Consider the following 19,046-nt stretch of genomic DNA (forward strand, 5'->3'; position numbering starts at 1 on the left):
AACATGCCGCCGAACGTTTACCTGAAAGTAACCGTCAACACTGATTTCGATATTACGTATTATTCAATCGAATATCTTTCACTAATAAATTTATTATTTCTGGCTTCTCAACATGTATAACAGTTCCGTTTGTTAGAAATATGATCAAGCACCCCTTGGCTATTTTTCCATTTAGTTTGTTAGTGACAATAACTGATAAAATGAGAGATATGAAATAACTTTTCGATAGGTCGTTGGGAGCCATGACTGCGACTCAACCGCTGCAATGACTTCTAGTTGTTTTTCTCTCCAAGTAAGCATTGCGCGTGGAAATTGTCGTGATAAATGTTACAAAATTTTCATTCGTGAGAAATTGTTCAGTAGAAGAGGAAAACAGCCCATCGAATATCTCCACAACTCCGAATTATCAGTGATTAATTAAATGGTCAGTATTTGGTGATAGTGCTGTGAAAATAAACTCCGTTTTAACCATACGTGGACTCTCCGATTTTATCCCTTGCATCGATAAAGTCATTGACCTGGGATCTACTGAACATTGCACAAGGTCAATACACCGACATCGTGAATCATGACCGACATGTCCGAGCAACAAATGTACTCTCAACTAAATTGGCGAGTTTTCTTTTATATTAATTATTTTATATTAATGATATTCTTCACAATTCTTAAACAAATTTGACAAGTTCGCGCTCTGTGACTTGTTTCATTGGTTAGAACACGATCCGAAACCGTCGCCACTGTTTGAACTCGTAAATGAAATCGTGGATTGCATTTTTCATGTTCGAAGGATAACGCATCGATCTCTTACAATGTATGATGAATTTGAATTTAATCGGCCCTTTCCGGAGCCACACAAAATAACGCTAGAAACTTCGAACATGTGTCAATTGTTGAATAATTCATGATCAGTGTGGAATAATAGTGCAATGAAAGTGAACGTTAGTGTAGTCTGTGCCGTTTTACTTACGTGGATTACAACATTTACAACTGAATGGGTGAGTTTTTCATTAATAATATTTGTGAAATTTTTGAAATGAATAGAAAATTCATAATATCCTTCTTCGTTACAAAGCCGGAGTGCAGCCCTCTCCTTCCGTTGCGCCCCGGGAGTGAGATTGGCTTCAATCGGCTGGCTCGCACCCGTAACAACAGGTTGAAGCGTGCGCGCGCACCCAACTTTATTCATTAATAACTCGTTAACAAAGCCGCGGATTGAATTTCGGCAAAGGGAAAGGTTACTTGAAATAGCCTCAGGAACCCCCCATTTCCCGGAGTATGTATAATTTCGAAACATCCTGTATATGGTAAAAACGAGATTCTCGTGCAATAGCTTGACGATTTCTGCCTTTTTTTATTTAAAAATTTAAATACTAAACGTGATATCATATGACAGAGTTGTAAGTTCTTCTTTTACGAAGAATATTCCTGCGAAAATAGGTTTCAAATATAAACATATATTGGTAAAATTCTATAAAATAAAAATACCATATTTGCAGTGTATACTCAGTGATATACTGGATACGACAATGTTCTATCTTATTCACCTAGCGAACAACACTACCAATGATTAAATAAATAATAGCATCAGAACTTAATCGCTAATAACGGTAAATACAAATGATGAGTATTCCCGATTTCCAAATTAATCATGATTCCCTAAACTAAAGAAACATTTTCTTTGCGAACTGAGCGTAAATTGTCATAACTATAAATTACCACTCCCCTAATGTGATAACAGGAAAGAAATGATTCATTCAGTACAAAATTTGTATTGGTTCAAATATAATTCGAAGTTTCAGTTTTTAAACATATATTTTAGAATCGATGTACAAAAATAAAGTAAATGAACTTATTGTAAGCTTACAAATACGTTCAAAGAGATGTTACGTTAGTTAATTAATTAATTATAACCATGCTTTCTCTTAGATTTAATGTCGCATATAGTACTTTATTATTAATGATGGGAACGGATATTTCGTTTACTTATATTTTGTCAATTAGTTTCAATTTCTTGATACATTTCGGAAGATTCAACTAGGCTTTGAATCCGCATTTATTACGACAAGTATCATATTTCAATCAGTATTATAATTCAAGTTCAAATCAAATGATATATTGTAGTCAGCAAATTGCAGCTTTCACTCAGCGATGCTGATAGGAAGTGCGAGTGAGAAATATTTTCGTGATTTATTTTAATGTAAGTTCCAGCGACTTAATCCGTTCTGTAAAATGATGGAATTATGTCGTTCCTTTTGAAGAATGATTCGTTCATGCGTTACATACTAGTGATAAGGAGTATATTTTATTGTTTTAGTTTCTTCACAGCGTCCATCAAAATTTGTACTTCTTGATTCACGTTGTAAATAAGATCTTCGATTTGGTGCTTGCTGTCAATTATATTGATACTCTGAGTGTACGGATCGTATCTTGCTCCAAATTTCCTCGGAATACTCTCAGCGAATTTACTGTAATTGCAAGAACAATAATTAATCAGCGCATCTAAATAATTTGTTGGATTATAGATGACATTACTATAGTTCGTGAATAATTTTTTAAAAATTCGTCTAAGTGATTATAATTCTTCAAGACTCGACGTAATTAAACACTATCGAACAGAAATTCTGCATTTTCATATCAAGCAGTTGATTTTTATAGATTTAATTATCTGAGTCGGCTAAAGTAGGAAACATTTTTAAATCTTTGTCTTTAAGATATCTCATAAGCTAATGATGACTTGGACAAACGCTTTCCGTAGTTGTGAGTACTAGACAGTGAATTTTTATGCAAAATAAAAATTTCCATTACATCATTTTTTGTTTCGCATCTTCGAAGTCCTCGGCAACGTAATAAACGGGTTGATATTCTGTTATCGGGTACTTTTGCAACGATGTCTTCGTCGGTTCGAAAGGTCGTAATTCCGGTTTGCCACTCAAACAATACTCCAGCTCGCCGAAAGATGACAGCAAGCCAGCGCCGTACGCCTTTAACTCGCCGTTTTGTTGACAGATACCGTATTCCACAGTGAACCAGAAACACTAATATATTTTCAGTTAATTTAGCATGCTCATTATACACTGATTAATAAAAAAAAAACATGAGGAAAATACGATGATATCGAGAGATGCGAATTACCGTGGAAAGTTTCTCAATGTACTCGTCAGGAGCTCCGAGAGACGCCAAACCGACAATTTGGCAAAATTGCGCGAACGAAGGATCAGCGAACAGTGGTACGTGGCCCAACACTTCGTGGCAGATATCAGGTTCAGGTGTGTACAATGGTTTGCTTTTGTGCCGAATGTATTGCGTGCAATGGAATACTCTGAAAGCCAAACCTGCCAGGAAGTCGCGGGAAGACAGTAAGCCAGCAACAGGGCGAAGGGAGAAACCTGTACAATCTGTAACGAATTTAAAAAATGTAATGAAAATATAATCTATTTAGTGTTGAACTCATTAACTCTTAATTAACTAATGTTAATTCTAATTTTATAAAACGTTGAAACAGCTGTATGATGAATAAACTGTTGATAAAATGTAATCGTTAATAACATGTTAATATAAAAATTTCAATTCATAATATTCATATGTACGTGTGTCGTTATAGAAAGTTAATATTAACTCTTTGCGGTTGCTACTGTCAGCCACCAAAACCATTTATTTCTTTTTTTTATTTTTCCATAAGCTTAAAACGTATTACTGGCTTACATGTATCTAAATTTTAAAAAAGAATCAATAAATTTTGTTTCTTCTACAATCACACATATTATGCGTTACTGTCTGTTCAACGAAAATTAATTCCGACCAGCAGGACACCTATGTATAAACTTAATGCGACCGCAAAGGGTTGAACGACAATAACTATGAAGCTCTGAAAATTTTTAATAATCGCTTGAACATTCGATACCTTTCAGAAAGTTCGATATATCATCCAACTGGGGGATATTGTCTTCTCTGTAACCGCAGTTTTCGATAAGCAAAGGAAAAACGTGGTTGTGCTCTTTGCAAGCGTATTTTGGATACAGTTTGGTTAGGTTTCTGAAAACTACCCCCCACGTTTCAACTTCCTCCTCGGTATACTCCACTTTGGGAATGGGCTGGCCACTGCAACATTAATTAAGTTAATATATAAGAACAATATAATAATTAATATAAATTATAATTATATAAAAATTCAATATAAATTAATGTGAGAATAATTAAAAACGTGAACATTTAACTCTTCTGCGGTGTTCTGGATCTAAATGTATAAGCAGAGCGTGTATTGAGTATTTTTAAATGATCACTTTTACGTAACACGATTGCGTTTAGAAATGTGAGTAACTGTCGTAGTAGTAGAAAGATAGTTTCTCTTGATTGAAATAGGAAACCTTATGTTAGCTCGATTGTGACACCAATGTGGTTCCTCTCTATATTCATAATAACCTAATCATGGTACGATTTCTCTAAATAATACTCGCGCAGTACAAATTTTCCTACACATTTTGTTTAATTCCAACAATCTTAATCAGAGTATCCCAGGTTTTCTTAACAATCAGTTACCGTATATAGAACGTAACTTTTCAATTTTAATTTGGTTGAATAAAATACTTTTAGTTTTTATTCGAGTTTTGTTTTAGTTTTATTTCGAGTTGTAGAGATTTTTACAGCTACGTGGAAATCATTGAATGAATTTCATCTTATGCAGCTTCTCGAGTCACCAAGTTCCAAGTAATGTTCGAGAGTCTCTAGAAAGTAAACGCACGAGTAAACGCAAGATCCTCAGCCATGTTTAAAACAAGACTGTAGCATTAATTTGCTGCACTGTCGTTTCGCTTGAACAAGCTAACTTATCCGTATCCCTATTTGCCAACGCAAGTAACAAAAACTGCTGAAAGTGAGTCGAGTCATGCTATTCGCAGCTGCCAGGCAGTCACTGAAGTCGGAGCTAAATTTTTTGCAAGTTAATGCCATTCAATATCTGTACAAGAGTGTCCATGAAAAATTTGAGCAAACGGACAAGTCCTCAAACTCATAAAAAAGTATGTCAAAATTTAGAGCAACTTTTATTATTTGCTACCTCGATTAATTCAGATAATAAAATATTCTTGCAGAAATATTTTTTGTTTTCTCGGAAATTCACAACAGTTATTTATTTCGTGATTTACAAAATGTGCAAATTATGTTGATACATGGTACTGCGACGTTGTGCGATTAAATAATTATTTTTTTTAGCGTACTCCCTTTTTATTCTAATGTCTTAAGAACTATCTTTTTATGAGAATTTAAATTTCTGAAATTGTTATGCAACAAACGATAAATGTCCATTATTTCTAGCTACCTTTTTCAACTCTCGAAAATAATCGTATTGACAGGAAATAATTGAAAGTATTTTTTGTGGTAAAAATGTTGAACATTTGAAATTACAATAGTCTTGTCATACGACAATAACGTAACGCAACGATGATTAGAAAGTAAGACAATATATCTTACAAAATGTCTTAGCTAGCAGTTTACATATCAGTACGACTTCAATGAATAAATAAAACAGTTGAAATAATATAAAACTCACTGCTTGTAGTTGGCAGCTAAGTCAGCGAAGTATGTTCGTCTTCGTCTGTAAACCGGGTCCGTAAATCCAGGATGATCACTGTCCAGTTCCGCACCGTATGACAGAATTTGATGGGCAAACTTGTCCAAATCTCTGATCCTCTGTGGGAACCACGGAACGGTTCCCATGTTATCCTTGTGATTTCTATAAATAAAAAAGAATATATTCACCAGATAAATAAGATAATTTTATTAAAGACTATAGAAAAGCTGTCTCGAAAAATCGTTCTTCTTTCGTTTTTGATGTGTGTGTTTTTTTATAATTATCCTATGCTTGCCAATGGTCCTATAAATTATGTTACTTATAGTCATTATTTTATAATAATAAAAATGATATTACAGATTCTATTAATTAATATTAAAGTTAATATGTCAAAATCTTAAAACGATGTACAGGTATCTAAAATAATTATTTTGCGGCTGATTTTGTAAAAAGAAGTCGAATTGTTATCTGCGTTCTAATAGTCAAATGAATGAGATATACTCGCCTAGATATAATCGTAAAGTAACTACATTGTTCACGTAAGGTATCCACTACAGCGCCAAGATTTCCACCAGGTGCACACTCCACCATGAATTCGTAGACTCCTGTGTGGCGAAGGGAGCTTCTGGATTCAATGTGTAACAAATTGACTTTGTTATCCTGTATGTGAAAGCAAAGTTACACTTCTTTAGTTTCATAAAATAATAAAAGATATGAGGACTAAGAATATGATAAAAATATTACAATTATAATAATGGACAGGAGAAATAATACTTTACAAATAATAAATCTTCTTAATCTTCAATACTTACTCATACAGTAAAACTGAATTTTTATATTCGATGAGAACCTTGTTACAAATAATTACAAATAAGTGGACTTAATTTCCAAAAGGATTAATTTTTTATGCAAAACTATCTATGTATTCATAAAAGAAATATGGATAATTATTTGCTTTAAAAAATGTTTTAAAAATTTCTGTTAAAAAATGAGAAATTATGTTGATTAGCAAAAATATTTTCGCAATAACATTAGAACAACAAGAAGCAACATATTACGCGAGAGGAGCATCGAAACCGATAGTTCGATTAAGAAATACCGCTGTTCGACTTCAGACGAAGCGGAAGCCGTTAAGATCGCGTCGTTAAGATCGCGTAACAGTACCTTAACGGAAAATTCTTACATCAATCAATGTCGATGAAATTTTTCATATGTATTTTATAACAAATACAAATCTATAAAATACATTTTTTAAATTTCGAGTATGGAACAAGAGAAAGATGCTATGAACGATAACCATCAATATACTTATTGCAAATTAAAAGTAATTAAAGCTAACTGAGCTTAAAACTTATATAATAAATACTAATTAAAAATTAAAATGAGGAGAAATAATAATTGAAATCACTATGAAATGAAATTCTTATGAACAATGCATATATCAGGATTGTGAATTATAATACATACAAATTCCAATTTTCATACACTACTATATAATAATAATAATTCAGGAAATATTTCCTTTGTGAATTAATAGATTCATGATTGCAAAATGAAAATAAAAATGCAACTATACCTCATTACATTTACATTTCGTTATCTTCACAGCTTTTTAATTGTATTGTTTGTACTCACGCAGAACATTTGCAGATATCTTCCTAGTGCACCGACGGAATCCTCTTCTTTCGGAGAAAATATCAGGCAGGTACCTTTTGCAGAATCATAGACTTCCTTTATATAGTTGCCCCCATGTATTAGCTTCGGCTTTAAAAAATAGAAAAGATCATTTTAATTCAAATTTTAAATTCATCATTAATTTGATTTTATTTTATAGCCGAATCAGACCGTATCCTCTAGGACTCTTGGTATATTTCAATGTTTCGAAATTTTTCAATGAAAAGTGATATCAACTAAAACCAATAATAACATTACAAATTAAGAGTTTGTCTGCAGTGGAGACAACTATTTCGTTAATTAATATAAGAAAGTTTCTAAATATTACGAAAAATATTATCCCATGAATAGTAACAATATCCTGCAATAATTTTGATTATAAACCAAAACGATAATATAATATTTTGGGCTTTTTTGGATTTCGATGCAAAAGCAAATTTGAATTTCAATAAAGAAAGTAATAAATATGAATTTAAAATGATTAAACGTAGTACACATTTTTGATTTAATAAAAGATTGCAAAATCTCGATAGAAAATCCTTACGTCCCACAATATTAACTCAGTCATGATAAAGAAAGGTACACACGGGTCGACGAAGACGTGCTGAAATTTCACTCAAACTTACGGCCGGTGAGACAGATTTATAGAAACTACTTTCCATTAACACGTAACGCGTCCATTTTATACAAACCGAAACGTCCCCTCCTTCATTCTTAGTTTGTTCTATTTTTCCAGTTTTCCCTCAATTTTGCGATATCTTGTGATCATTTCCCGCTGGAAACCCCACATGTGTAATCCGTTTTTCTTCGTTAAAATGTTAATAAATATTTTAATGGAAAAGTACCTTCCAACGCGAAACGTAATTTTCGTAGGTTTTGCATCATGCTAAAGACAACATCTACAGTCTCTCTAGATGTCAAGGTCGATTTCACTGAACAAAGTAATTTTGGTTTGGCTGCCAGTGAATGTAAAGCAGTGTATTCGGGTCAACTTGTTCGATTGAATTTACGGAAAACATTTTGTTGATCGCATTATTAAGTCAAGATTATAATAATATATTTACATTGTCTGCATTACATTATTAAATATAGTATACCTAAACCAGCTCAATTAACCCTCTTAGCACCAGCCAAAAGAGTCTGCATCCGAGCAAAATGTTTAAAACTCGTTCGACGATGTTCAATAAAGTATCGGAAAGAAATTGCAAGAATTTCGAAAAGCCTGATAAATAACAAATTCAAAAAGGAGAGAAGAAATAAAATTGTTGTTTGATAAATATATATTAGGAAAACTATCTTTCCAATAATAGCCAACAACGATATATCGTTGTTCGGTACTAAGAGGGTTAAATATATCTAAAGTATATATTTGTTACAAGAAATGTGTTGAATGGAGTTTGACTGGTATCAAGAGATGAACACGATGCAAGAAGTGGTTTATATCGAGGTCTTCCCCCCTTCTCCAAGTTTTCAAGGTCATCGATGTTGACTTTCATATAAATACGAATGTTTTTTTATTGCATTGTGTGAATAACGTTAAAGTGTGACGGACATTGTTTATAGTTACACTTGACTGTTAACATTATCATACAGAAAGGGTGTCAATTAATTTCTATCAGTTTTTATGGTGTACAGCATTTCTTTGAAGTCACAATAATATTTTCAACTGTAAAAATCAGATTAAATATAATTTTAATTGCCACTACGGCTAGTATTTTATCGATTTACGCTTCGTTTTAATGATTTCTGCACAGCCTCTGGGAATAGATTTTACAAAACAAATACACTGATCGATTGAGATCGAGTTCTATGCGTCTTCTATTATTTCGTATAATTTACTTTGATATTTTATTTCATTGTTGTGTCAATCCGAAACATCTCAATTCAATTTAAATCCGGACTTTGTGCTGGCCAGGGATTGTGCGAAGATTTTTGCATGTTTTGGATCATTGTTGGCTTGATAAATGGTATAACGAAATGATAATAAGATATTTTTAACAATGTTCAAATAAACAAAATATTCCATTATTCTTTCAATACGCAAACAATTAAAACATTCATCCATACACATGACATTAGGCCGATGTTCCTTTGTTCGTTGTTATTTCGTATGTTTCTTATGATACTTTGATAAAACATTTGTGAACCTATGTTTATATAAAATATTTTTCTTATTTTCATTCGTAGAATATGTTGCTACAATTTATATGAAATGTATTATTTAATTTTTCGTTATAAACTCAGGTAGAAGAAACCCTAACATTTTTTATTTTATTTTCCTTTTTGTTATTCCAATCAATTGCAATTTTTACAAAAATGTAACCTATTTCAAAAACGTTATTGCATTTGGAAATTTTCCGAATGTCATTATTACTCACTATAGTTGTTAAAAATAAAGAATTACTTTCTATAACGTAAATTCGACGATCGTTAGTAATCGCTGATAACTAATATTTGTTCCTATTAGTAATATTAATCGTTAACAAACTGTTACTTGAACGCTAAACCTAAGAAGCTTTAACAGTGACTACTGTATATTAATTTATAATTATTTATTTTATTTAATATTAATTTCTTTTATCAACAGTCTTTATAATTTGCAATTATTATAAAAGAAAATGTATTATAATTATAAAACCTTTATTCGAGCATCTGACGATTTAGCCGATTAACCGGATATGCCATGCGCCAACCAAATAGCAAAATATCTCATAGATAAGCTCATAAACAAGTGATGCTACTATTTTAACACTAATTATTCATTTCTTTTATTTAGAAAGTCCTTCAACATAGAAATTTCACTAACAGTACATATTAGACATTTGTACACTTATTGACCAAAATAAAGAAACCTTACATATCATCAACACCTCAGTCAAAGATGTTTTAAAAAATGTAAGCATACGATATAATATTGTCTTATTTAGTAAAATATAAAAATGAAAATAAAAGAAGAAAAAAATTAGAAATAGAAACATAAAATAAAAAGAAAAAAATTAGAAAATTATGGAAATACAAAGTTCATATTTTTATTCATAATATACAAATCTTTATCCTATCATATTATTACATTTTTCTTAGTTTTTGTCTGTTAATGTATATACTTACCAAAATGTATGATCCTAATAAAACTGAAACTAGAAGTAACAAGAAAATATATTGTTTATCATTCAGCCACTTTTAAATGATCAATTCTTACGTTTCCCAATTTCATAACTAGCAAATATCTTTTGATCCGACAGTGAAAAGGATTTCAAGTGTTTTCAACAAATGCTGCGCTTTATTCAAGTGTAGTATCCTGTGTAAACCCGGGGAAATTATATTATAATATTTATTGATAAATAAATTTATACATAATTATATATAATTATATATAATTTATAATATTATATAATATATATAATATATATAATATAATATATAACATAATTTATATATAATACATAACATAATGTTTAAGATCAATAAAATTTATAAATAGCTTGATCTTGCAAATTATGTCAATACATACATATGTGTATACGCGTATGCATACACTGTATAATTTGCATTGGTTACTTTTATATAGAAAAATGCACGTTGGTTCAAATTTTAGAAAATAAATGTTGTACACGGACATCAAATCTGAAATTCTTATGAATAAATACACTCGATTGTATCATAGTTTCTATGCATGATGTCAATTCTGTCTACAATCAAGAGCGTGATTACTATTACGCATGTAAAGTGATTATATAATAGCCACGTCAGAAAAATGTTATCTATAAAAGATTTACAGTAATCGCCATCGTTAAATCTCCGATGTATAGCATTAACATATAAATGAAGAATAACTTCTCATGAATGAATTGAGAATTGCACTTAAATTCTAATTTATGGTTTTCTTTTCCGTTTATAAACTCAACGGATCTGCTAATATACTAACACATATACTGAATATTACTATTCCGTGTCAAAATTTAATTAGACATATTATAATTTACATGCGATAGTTGTAATTTGCTCGAAGCATTCGATGCTATAAACTGCGTGTTAATTCGCGATAACACCAACACTAAAGTTATTTGTAGTATCATGCAATAGTTTATAATTATCAAATTTTTTTTCGAGATGCGTGGTAGCTTTCAGTCTTCATCACTCAATATCCTAAGAATAAAGTTATCGTCCAAGATTAAAGTGAAAGGGGTCCCACATAAATAATCTAATAACCAGGAAATACTAGATAATATTGGAAAAATACCGATTTGAACAACACCATCATTTAACAAATAAACCGAGATCAAGGAAAGATCGTTGTCGTTTCTAACACTCTTTTTAACATATTAGGTATAACATGTTAACGTATAACACAATTACGAAGGTGAACTTGCCGTGAAATTTTTCGTGAAAATTGTTATAACTCTTGTCTCACCAGATCGGGCAACGAAATAGTCGAAACGTCCTCCTTCTTGGTCTCCATTTTTGGTTTTGCGTACATTTCACAAGGTTGACGATGTCGTATGTAAGACGGTGTAACGTGATTGAAACTGTAACGACTTTCACAAGCCGCGTGTCTTAATGTAACTGATTTCTGCAGTGCCGCGTAAGTTAGTTTTAATGAGATACTACTGCGGTCTTTAAAAAAATGTCCCTGCCAATAACTGCAAAGAAGTACGTATTCATCGTTGCTTGCACAACATGTTAGTTGTTTTCTTATAGATAATATCCATATGGATATGTCGAGCAAAATTTTAATTCACTACCGAACTTTTAAGGCGTGTCGATAGTTTATATCTTCTTGAACCGACAATATTGTGCAGAGACAAAAATTATCATTCACGTTCAAATCTATAAGTTGAATGACATTTATACTTGTACGTTACAGCTGTATATTATAGTTGTACGTTATAGTTATAATTATACGCTACATTTATACGTTATACTTATACATCATAGTTAAACATTGTCATTATACATTATAGTTATAAATTTATAAGTTATACTTCTATGCTATACTTTCACGTTATATCTACATGCTATGTCGTTACATTATACTTATGCATTGTACTTTATATACTTCAGACTTGTATCACAGGAATAGAGTGGTTTAATCTTCAGAACGCACTCAAAGTAGTAAATATCTATTAATATTCCAACAAGACATCCTTGGTATTGAATGTGATGGCTCCTCATACTAACTTCTTCAGTTGGATTATTCATTAACTTATTCATTACAGCGGTGCCGAAATATGTTAGTAAAACTTACTTAATCTGGAATCACGACGTATGGTAGTAAATATGATCGCTTACTAAATTATGAGTTAGAAGAATTTCAAAAAAGAACTTTTTAGAAATGTAAGTTCTTCTATTGAAAGTCGTGTGAATAAAAAATGAATTAATATTTACCCAATATCTGAAGAATGTTTGACGCGAACTTATTAAAGTAAACACAGCAATGATATTAAAACATTTATCGGAACGAAAAGTTCAATAATTCTGCAAAACGTTGAAATACAAATAATAATTTAAGTTATTCAAGTAACTTGCGTCTATTAATTTCATTATTCTTAAACCATCCTATTTGCCTGCAATATATATAATATATTTGCCTACGTAGCTTATGGGTGTATCTACGGGTCATTTCATATTTCATAATGTTTTACGCATTGTGAAGATAAAATAGATGAAATGTATTTTTGACAACTAGTCATTATCATTTGCTTACATGTAAGTACACTTGTCTGCGGATATAATCTCTAAATAAAATCAATTCGCTATGGTCGAACAATGAAAAATATTATCGATTTAAGAAATTAATTGTTCGTAACGAAGTTGAAAAGGTTGAACCTTAATTTATTAATTTTTTATATAAGCACAATTTCGCGTGCGAGAACAATTGTATTCTGTCCAGTATCATTTCTGATCGCGAAAGTTTTCCCATATTAGATAGCGTGGTTATCCGCGAAAGCGATTTCTTTCAGCACGAGTCCCGTTAGCCGTTTTCCAACGCAATTACGAAAATTCTACCAACGCAATCGCAGGCCGAACAGCTGTTTATCATGTATCAACGCAAATGTACGGAGAAGTGACTTGATTGGACGACGTAAAACCGACCTCTTATCAACGGATGACCCTTACATCGCTTCTTCGTCAACGATAGGTCCGGCAAATGTTATTAACGTTACTATCGTAATAACTTGACGATGTCTGGAGTCGTATACCAATAGTACGATTACAATACAAGCGCGATAAATCCTTTGAGAACGAAACAGTGCGTACTCAGTAATACATATCATCCGTCAAGTGGTGTATATTAGGATCTTTCTTTCGTCCGAATTAATCGGAATAATCAACAGCAATCCGTGGTTCCATAAGGACAGGGGATGAAAACGGTCGTTAGTATACCTTTGGAGATGTAGCGATGACTCACCGTTTGGTAAGTACTCGACAACTATTCAGTTTCGTCAATTAATAAACAAAATACTGTAATGCACGAGATGTGATCGAAAAGTTGCCGAAATTTTTTTAAATTCGCACGTCGTTTGCAACCATATGAGTACATCTTTTCTGGCATCGGCTCACGTGTCCACGATACGCAATTCGCTGATCTTTAACTCTATTCAATTCGTCGTTTGCAAGCAAATGAATAACGCGCGGTTTGATTAACTCGGCGGCTTCCTAATTGCAAACGTGTCGGGGCAAAGAACTCGCGTGAAATTTTGCAATAATTAATTCAATAATTAAATGAAGTGCAGCAAAGTGTGCGAAATGTCAATAAATGCATTTAGTGAGTCTGTTATAAAATAATTAAACGTTTATGGCTGATACAAACGTTTTACAAATGTCGGAAAAACGTCGAAGATAATGAGTATGATCGAAAAAAATGCTGAAAAAAATGGTCAGTAGAAAAAAATGCTGAAGAAAACTTGGAAAGAATTCAGGAAATTATTCTCTTTAATTATCAAATCGCTATCATGGAGATTTTTGACAAATTTGGTACATTATATTGCTCACGGCGAAATTTTCTTGGCGCGTTGGGCGCCGAAGTCACAAAACTTTCTCGAACCATGCTTCGCTATTCCTTCGTCAATTTTTAGCAAGTAAAGTGATTTTCTATGTTTCTCAAAGTAAAAAAAGAACTATAATTATAATTGACCATAATTGTTCTAAAACTCAGAACAATTGTTGTGATAATTGTGTTTTGATAATTGGAAACAACGCAGATACAAGTGCGTTCTAGTCGATGAAGACCACTTTAAAAGGGATACGTATTAAGGAATAAATAAATATTTCTTGAAATAAATACAAGGAACCTTTTGATCACACCTTGTGTATCTTTCAAAGAAATCATCGTTTCCATCAAAAGTTTCTTCGAATGTATCTTTTTTATTGGTTACTCGTATCACAGACAGAACTACGAAGACCCAGAGAGGACCAGAGATCTTTCATGGATCGAACTTCTCTACCTGTGGAAACGAATCGATCTTCAACTTGCTTGTACGTCGACGCACCCGAAAATATTGTCAAACATATTTACAGAAGTAGTAGTTTTCGAAATACGCGGTCGCCGTACAAGTGGAAAAGACGCGGCGGTATTGGAACGAGAAAAAAATGGCTCTTGACTTCGTCGCAGGATGTCTGGGAGGTAATGTTTAAATATTAATAAAAAGCCGATAACGAAACAATTGGATAATATACAGAAATCGAAATTACAAATCTGACGTATGAAAATTAAATGTGAGATTTAAATTTCTAGAAAATTAAATGTAAGATTTATATTTCTAGAAAATCAAATGTAAGATTTAAATTCCTAGAAAATCAAATGTAAGGACTCAGATTATTTATGTATTCGCGAATGCTTAATTGCAGGATCTGCAGGCATTATGGTTGGATACCCTCTCGACACGATCAAGGTACACATGCAAACGCAGGACTATCGGAATCCTCAATACAGAGGCAATTGGCATTGCTTCCGTGCAATCATTGCGAAGGAATCGGTAATTATATAAAAATTAACAATAAAAAACAGTCGTAGTATCAACAGTGAACCTACTGAGCAATGATCTAGATTGTCACGTGTTGCATCATAAAGATAACAAGTCGGAATTTACTGAAACAATTCATCACTTTAATACAAAAATAAGTAATAATAATAATAAGTAATAAGTAAGTAATAATAATAAATAATAATAATAAACTAAACCGTTCAATTGAAATTAAAAAAATGTAAAACCTGTTGTTTTGATTAGTATGGTAGATTTAATATTAATATTATCGAAAAGATATAAATGTTATCGGCATGTAGTAGCCCTTTTATATTTTTATAATATAACGTTAAAATATGAATAATTTAGATATAAATAGCAACAATTATTTCTACAGCACCCAAATTGTTCTATAACTTTTTTCATGGAAATCGTTTGTGCAGAAATTATTACTATTATTTTACGCTATAGAACTATACGTTTTCAATAATACATTATTTTTAATATAAATGTAAATATAAATATATTAGAAAGCTGAAAATAGGATTGTCTAAAACGAATACTGATCTAGAATACAACTAATATTTGCTTTTACAGGTAGCAGGCCTTTACCGAGGCATGTCATCTCCAATGGCCGGCGTTGCAATGGTGAACGCAATCATCTTTGGTGTATACGGTCAGGCACAAAAACACATGACCAACGCGGACTCCCTCGCGTCGCACTTCATCGCCGGAACCATTGCCGGGATTGCTCAAAGTCCTATTTGTAGTCCCATAGAATTAGCTAAAACTCGTATCCAGCTACAGGCGTCGAGTGGTCAATTTTCTGGGCCTCTACACTACCTAACACACACTTATAAATATGAAGGTTACCGAGGAGTATTTAAAGGCTTGGGTATCACGGTGCTCAGAGAAGCTCCCAGCTTCGGTGTCTACTTCCTGACGTACGAGGCAATGACAAAATCCACCGGGAACGAACCAGTTTCCACGCCGCGTATGTTACTAGCCGGAGGGATCGCCGGAACCGCTTCCTGGTTGCTAACGTATCCCCTCGACGTGATCAAGTCCAGAATCCAAGCCGACGACAATCGTTACAGAGGCGTGGTCGATTGTTTCAAACAATCGATCAAAACCGAAGGTTATCTCTGTCTGTACAGAGGGCTGAGTTCAACGATTCTTCGAGCATTCCCTACAAACGCTGTGACGTTCACCGTGGTCACGTGGACCTTTCGATTATGCGGACAGGAAGCCGATGAGACGTCCCAGGCGAGGAAACCTGAAACTGTTAAAGCTGTCAGAGAAATGTCCGACGTATGCGAACCATTCCTCAAGAAATGGAATTCGTTTTCCATAGGTGCTGCTTACGATATGATAGTTCCTAGATTCACATATTCGACATTGTCGATAGCGTCTAATGGTAATACGCTATTTAAAAAACCTATCTTGTCTATCGAACAAGTTCGAGCTGACAAATACAACGAAGCTGCGGGAACTTTGAAAGACAGAGGGGACACTGCCGAAGAAAACGATGAAAAGAAAGTTGAATTGCTAGATGTTGACCGAGGTATCGGTAAATGTCGTGTAATAGAGGCGTCTGGACTTCTAAACTGCTCTTGAGGACATGGAATCTACGGGGATGCTGAACTATTTGAAATAATTTATTTAATAATCTACAATTTATACGATATTCATTGTAGATAGGGTCGGCAAGGTTTCTGTATACATACATTGTTTCAACGGATAGATTACTAAATAATTTAATTTATGTTATTATTTAACCTAACTGCTTTTATACCAAAAAAAAAGATGTTGCGACCATCGGTTAATAAAATAGTCAAACATAGTTAATCGTACTGCAGTCTTGAATATAACCATAATGTATCATAGGGTGTCCAAAAAGTTACTCAAAATTGGGAAATGAGAGTAACTTTGTTTACGAGTTATTAACAAAAAACAGTGACCACAGTAATTGCAAATAAATTGTTTACACTTCTGTTTAGTGCAACTAAATGTATTTTCCTCAAAATGTTAATCATTTTCGTCCAAATTAATATTTCCCAAATTTCCTAAGTACAGTCAGTCCCATAAGTATTCCTACCTTCATTGCTTATAAGAGAGATCTGTTAAAATCAAGGGACGCATGTAAGAATTTGCAATAAACTTTTTAGATTCAGAAAAAGGATGGGTCTCTGTTCTAGAAATATATGTACAACATTTATGCCGCAAACCGCAAAGAAACACATAAATATATAATCCATTCATGAAGATGCTGTATTTATCTGGATTTAGGTTCAAGCCATTCAAGCAAATCGTGTACTTCAATACTTTTAAATGCTTGAAGAACCAACGAGGTCGCGCTTGGATTTCGCGCCGCGTTCGAATATGCATAACTCAACATGCGTGAAACTTTCCGTGTTTGTTTTACTTCGTATAAATTATAATTTTAAGAAGAACGATGTTGACCATTATTTTAGAATGTCTAGAGAATATTCAGTCACTTTTGCGACCTAAAATAATAAACAGTTTGGACGTAACAACCTTTTGCATCTCCGGTGTGTCACTCCGCAAGGACTGCCTTTGGCTTAACATCAAGGGAGATATGCAACAAATGAAACCATTGTATGATGGTGTGTTTGACCAAAAAGTTGACCACAATTTCTAACTTCGTATTATTTTTATTACAATCGATATGATTTTCAAATTTCTGTATTACGATTAAAACTGCAAAAACTACAATAAAAAATCAGGCATTACTGACGTAAATATAATTTTTCGATATTTGGCTATAATTATGTAATTAGATTATAACATTTAAACGTTTGCACTCGTACCATTTTAAGCTTAGATCCAAAATTGCTATTTTGACCAGCTATGGTATAGTACTTGGTATAATTTATGCATGTGAAATTGAGTCTTGAAACTCGTAAAACTGAAGGGTCTTTAATAACGTCAACATTATTTTGTTAATTATATAACAATTTTCATTGGCTCTTCAGAGACGCCACTCTACTGTAAAGGGTTAATATGAAGATCTCAATTTCATCATCCTCAACGTTGTTAAAGTTACACCTTATTAATCAAGCCTAGCTTAATGTTGAATATATTTTTAAGTAAAAAAGAGTTTAAACAAAATGGCTTCCAACCATATTATCGGGCAATGCAAAAATAAATGGTTTTTATAAAGATTGAGATAAAATGGATTCTTGCGTAATACGATCCTCGAGTATGTTGTCGCCGGATCCTAGTAATGGAATCATGTATTACATGTTACGGTCAGTTGCAGTGTAATGTTATTCACCCGGTATAAAACAAAGTAACTCAAACGCAGAAAAAGTGATTCGAGCAAGAAGAGTGATTTCACGTGGATCACCTTACTTTCTTGATCACATCCAAAGGAAAGTCGGCATAAAACATAACTGTGATTATTTCTCAATTCAGGCGAAGTATTCGTTCCGCGTGGTATTTCCTTTACGCGGTTGAAAGATCGGGTGAATGGAGTCTCCTAATACAAACAAAAACTGGATGTTATGCATTTCTTGCGTAAGAAAAGTAAAAATAGAAATCTGGGACGAACAATATGAATTCTAATAATTATAGCCGTAATCTAAAAAATCGATCTTCAAGGAACGACTTGTAATAATATTTACTTTATAGAATAGTATCACTTTCGCTTGAGTCATTTCTTTACAACTTTATAAGCAATAAAAACATTTGAACGTCTTCTAAAAATAAAGTTATTTGTAAATATAGGAAAAAAATGTCTCAAACAAAAGATCGACGAAGTAAATGTAATAACAATGAAAAAATTGATTTTTGAAGGTGAATTATTGAGATTTCAAGGT

At 32.6% G+C, this 19,046-nt stretch overlaps 2 protein-coding genes across 2 annotated transcripts; one reads left to right on the plus strand and one right to left on the minus strand.

Annotated features, from left to right (window-relative positions):
- Positions 1-1,793: 1,793 nt before the first annotated feature.
- Hn (phenylalanine hydroxylase) lies at positions 1,794-11,799 on the minus strand. Its single transcript, XM_078197589.1, has 8 exons — positions 11,652-11,799; positions 7,202-7,330; positions 6,072-6,226; positions 5,546-5,728; positions 3,902-4,098; positions 3,133-3,395; positions 2,806-3,035; positions 1,794-2,465 (listed from the first exon to the last, which is right to left on the minus strand). Exons 1-8 carry the CDS (start codon positions 11,715-11,717, stop codon positions 2,303-2,305), a joined length of 1,386 nt encoding a protein of 461 aa, XP_078053715.1. The 5' UTR covers positions 11,718-11,799; the 3' UTR covers positions 1,794-2,302.
- A 2,929-nt stretch (positions 11,800-14,728) lies between these two features.
- LOC144479085 (mitochondrial basic amino acids transporter) lies at positions 14,729-17,209 on the plus strand. The gene is made up of 3 exons (XM_078197590.1): positions 14,729-14,864; positions 15,089-15,216; positions 15,802-17,209. The coding sequence occupies exons 1-3, from the start codon at positions 14,831-14,833 to the stop codon at positions 16,819-16,821; spliced, it is 1,182 nt and encodes a 393-aa protein (XP_078053716.1). The 5' UTR covers positions 14,729-14,830; the 3' UTR covers positions 16,822-17,209.
- The last annotated feature ends 1,837 nt before the right edge of the window (positions 17,210-19,046 follow it).

The sequence above is a fragment of the Augochlora pura genome, chromosome 3, assembly GCF_028453695.1.
Source record: "Augochlora pura isolate Apur16 chromosome 3, APUR_v2.2.1, whole genome shotgun sequence".
Lineage (NCBI taxonomy): Eukaryota > Metazoa > Arthropoda > Insecta > Hymenoptera > Halictidae > Augochlora > Augochlora pura.

Excerpts from the sequence above, each read along its gene's own strand:
- Hn (XM_078197589.1), bottom strand. The coding sequence starts at position 11,717 with ATGTACGCAAAACCAAAAATGGAGACCAAGAAGGAGGACGTTTCGACT. Across the intron at positions 7,331-11,651 it reads CTATTTCGTTGCCCGATCTG|CCGAAGCTAATACATGGGGG; the intron begins GTGAGACAAGAG and ends TATTTTTTAAAG. Across the intron at positions 5,729-6,071 it reads TACTTTACGATTATATCTAG|AAATCACAAGGATAACATGG; the intron begins GCGAGTATATCT and ends TTTTATTTATAG.
- LOC144479085 (XM_078197590.1), top strand. The coding sequence starts at position 14,831 with ATGGCTCTTGACTTCGTCGCAGGATGTCTGGGAG. Across the intron at positions 14,865-15,088 it reads CGTCGCAGGATGTCTGGGAG|GATCTGCAGGCATTATGGTT; the intron begins GTAATGTTTAAA and ends GCTTAATTGCAG. Across the intron at positions 15,217-15,801 it reads CAATCATTGCGAAGGAATCG|GTAGCAGGCCTTTACCGAGG; the intron begins GTAATTATATAA and ends TTGCTTTTACAG.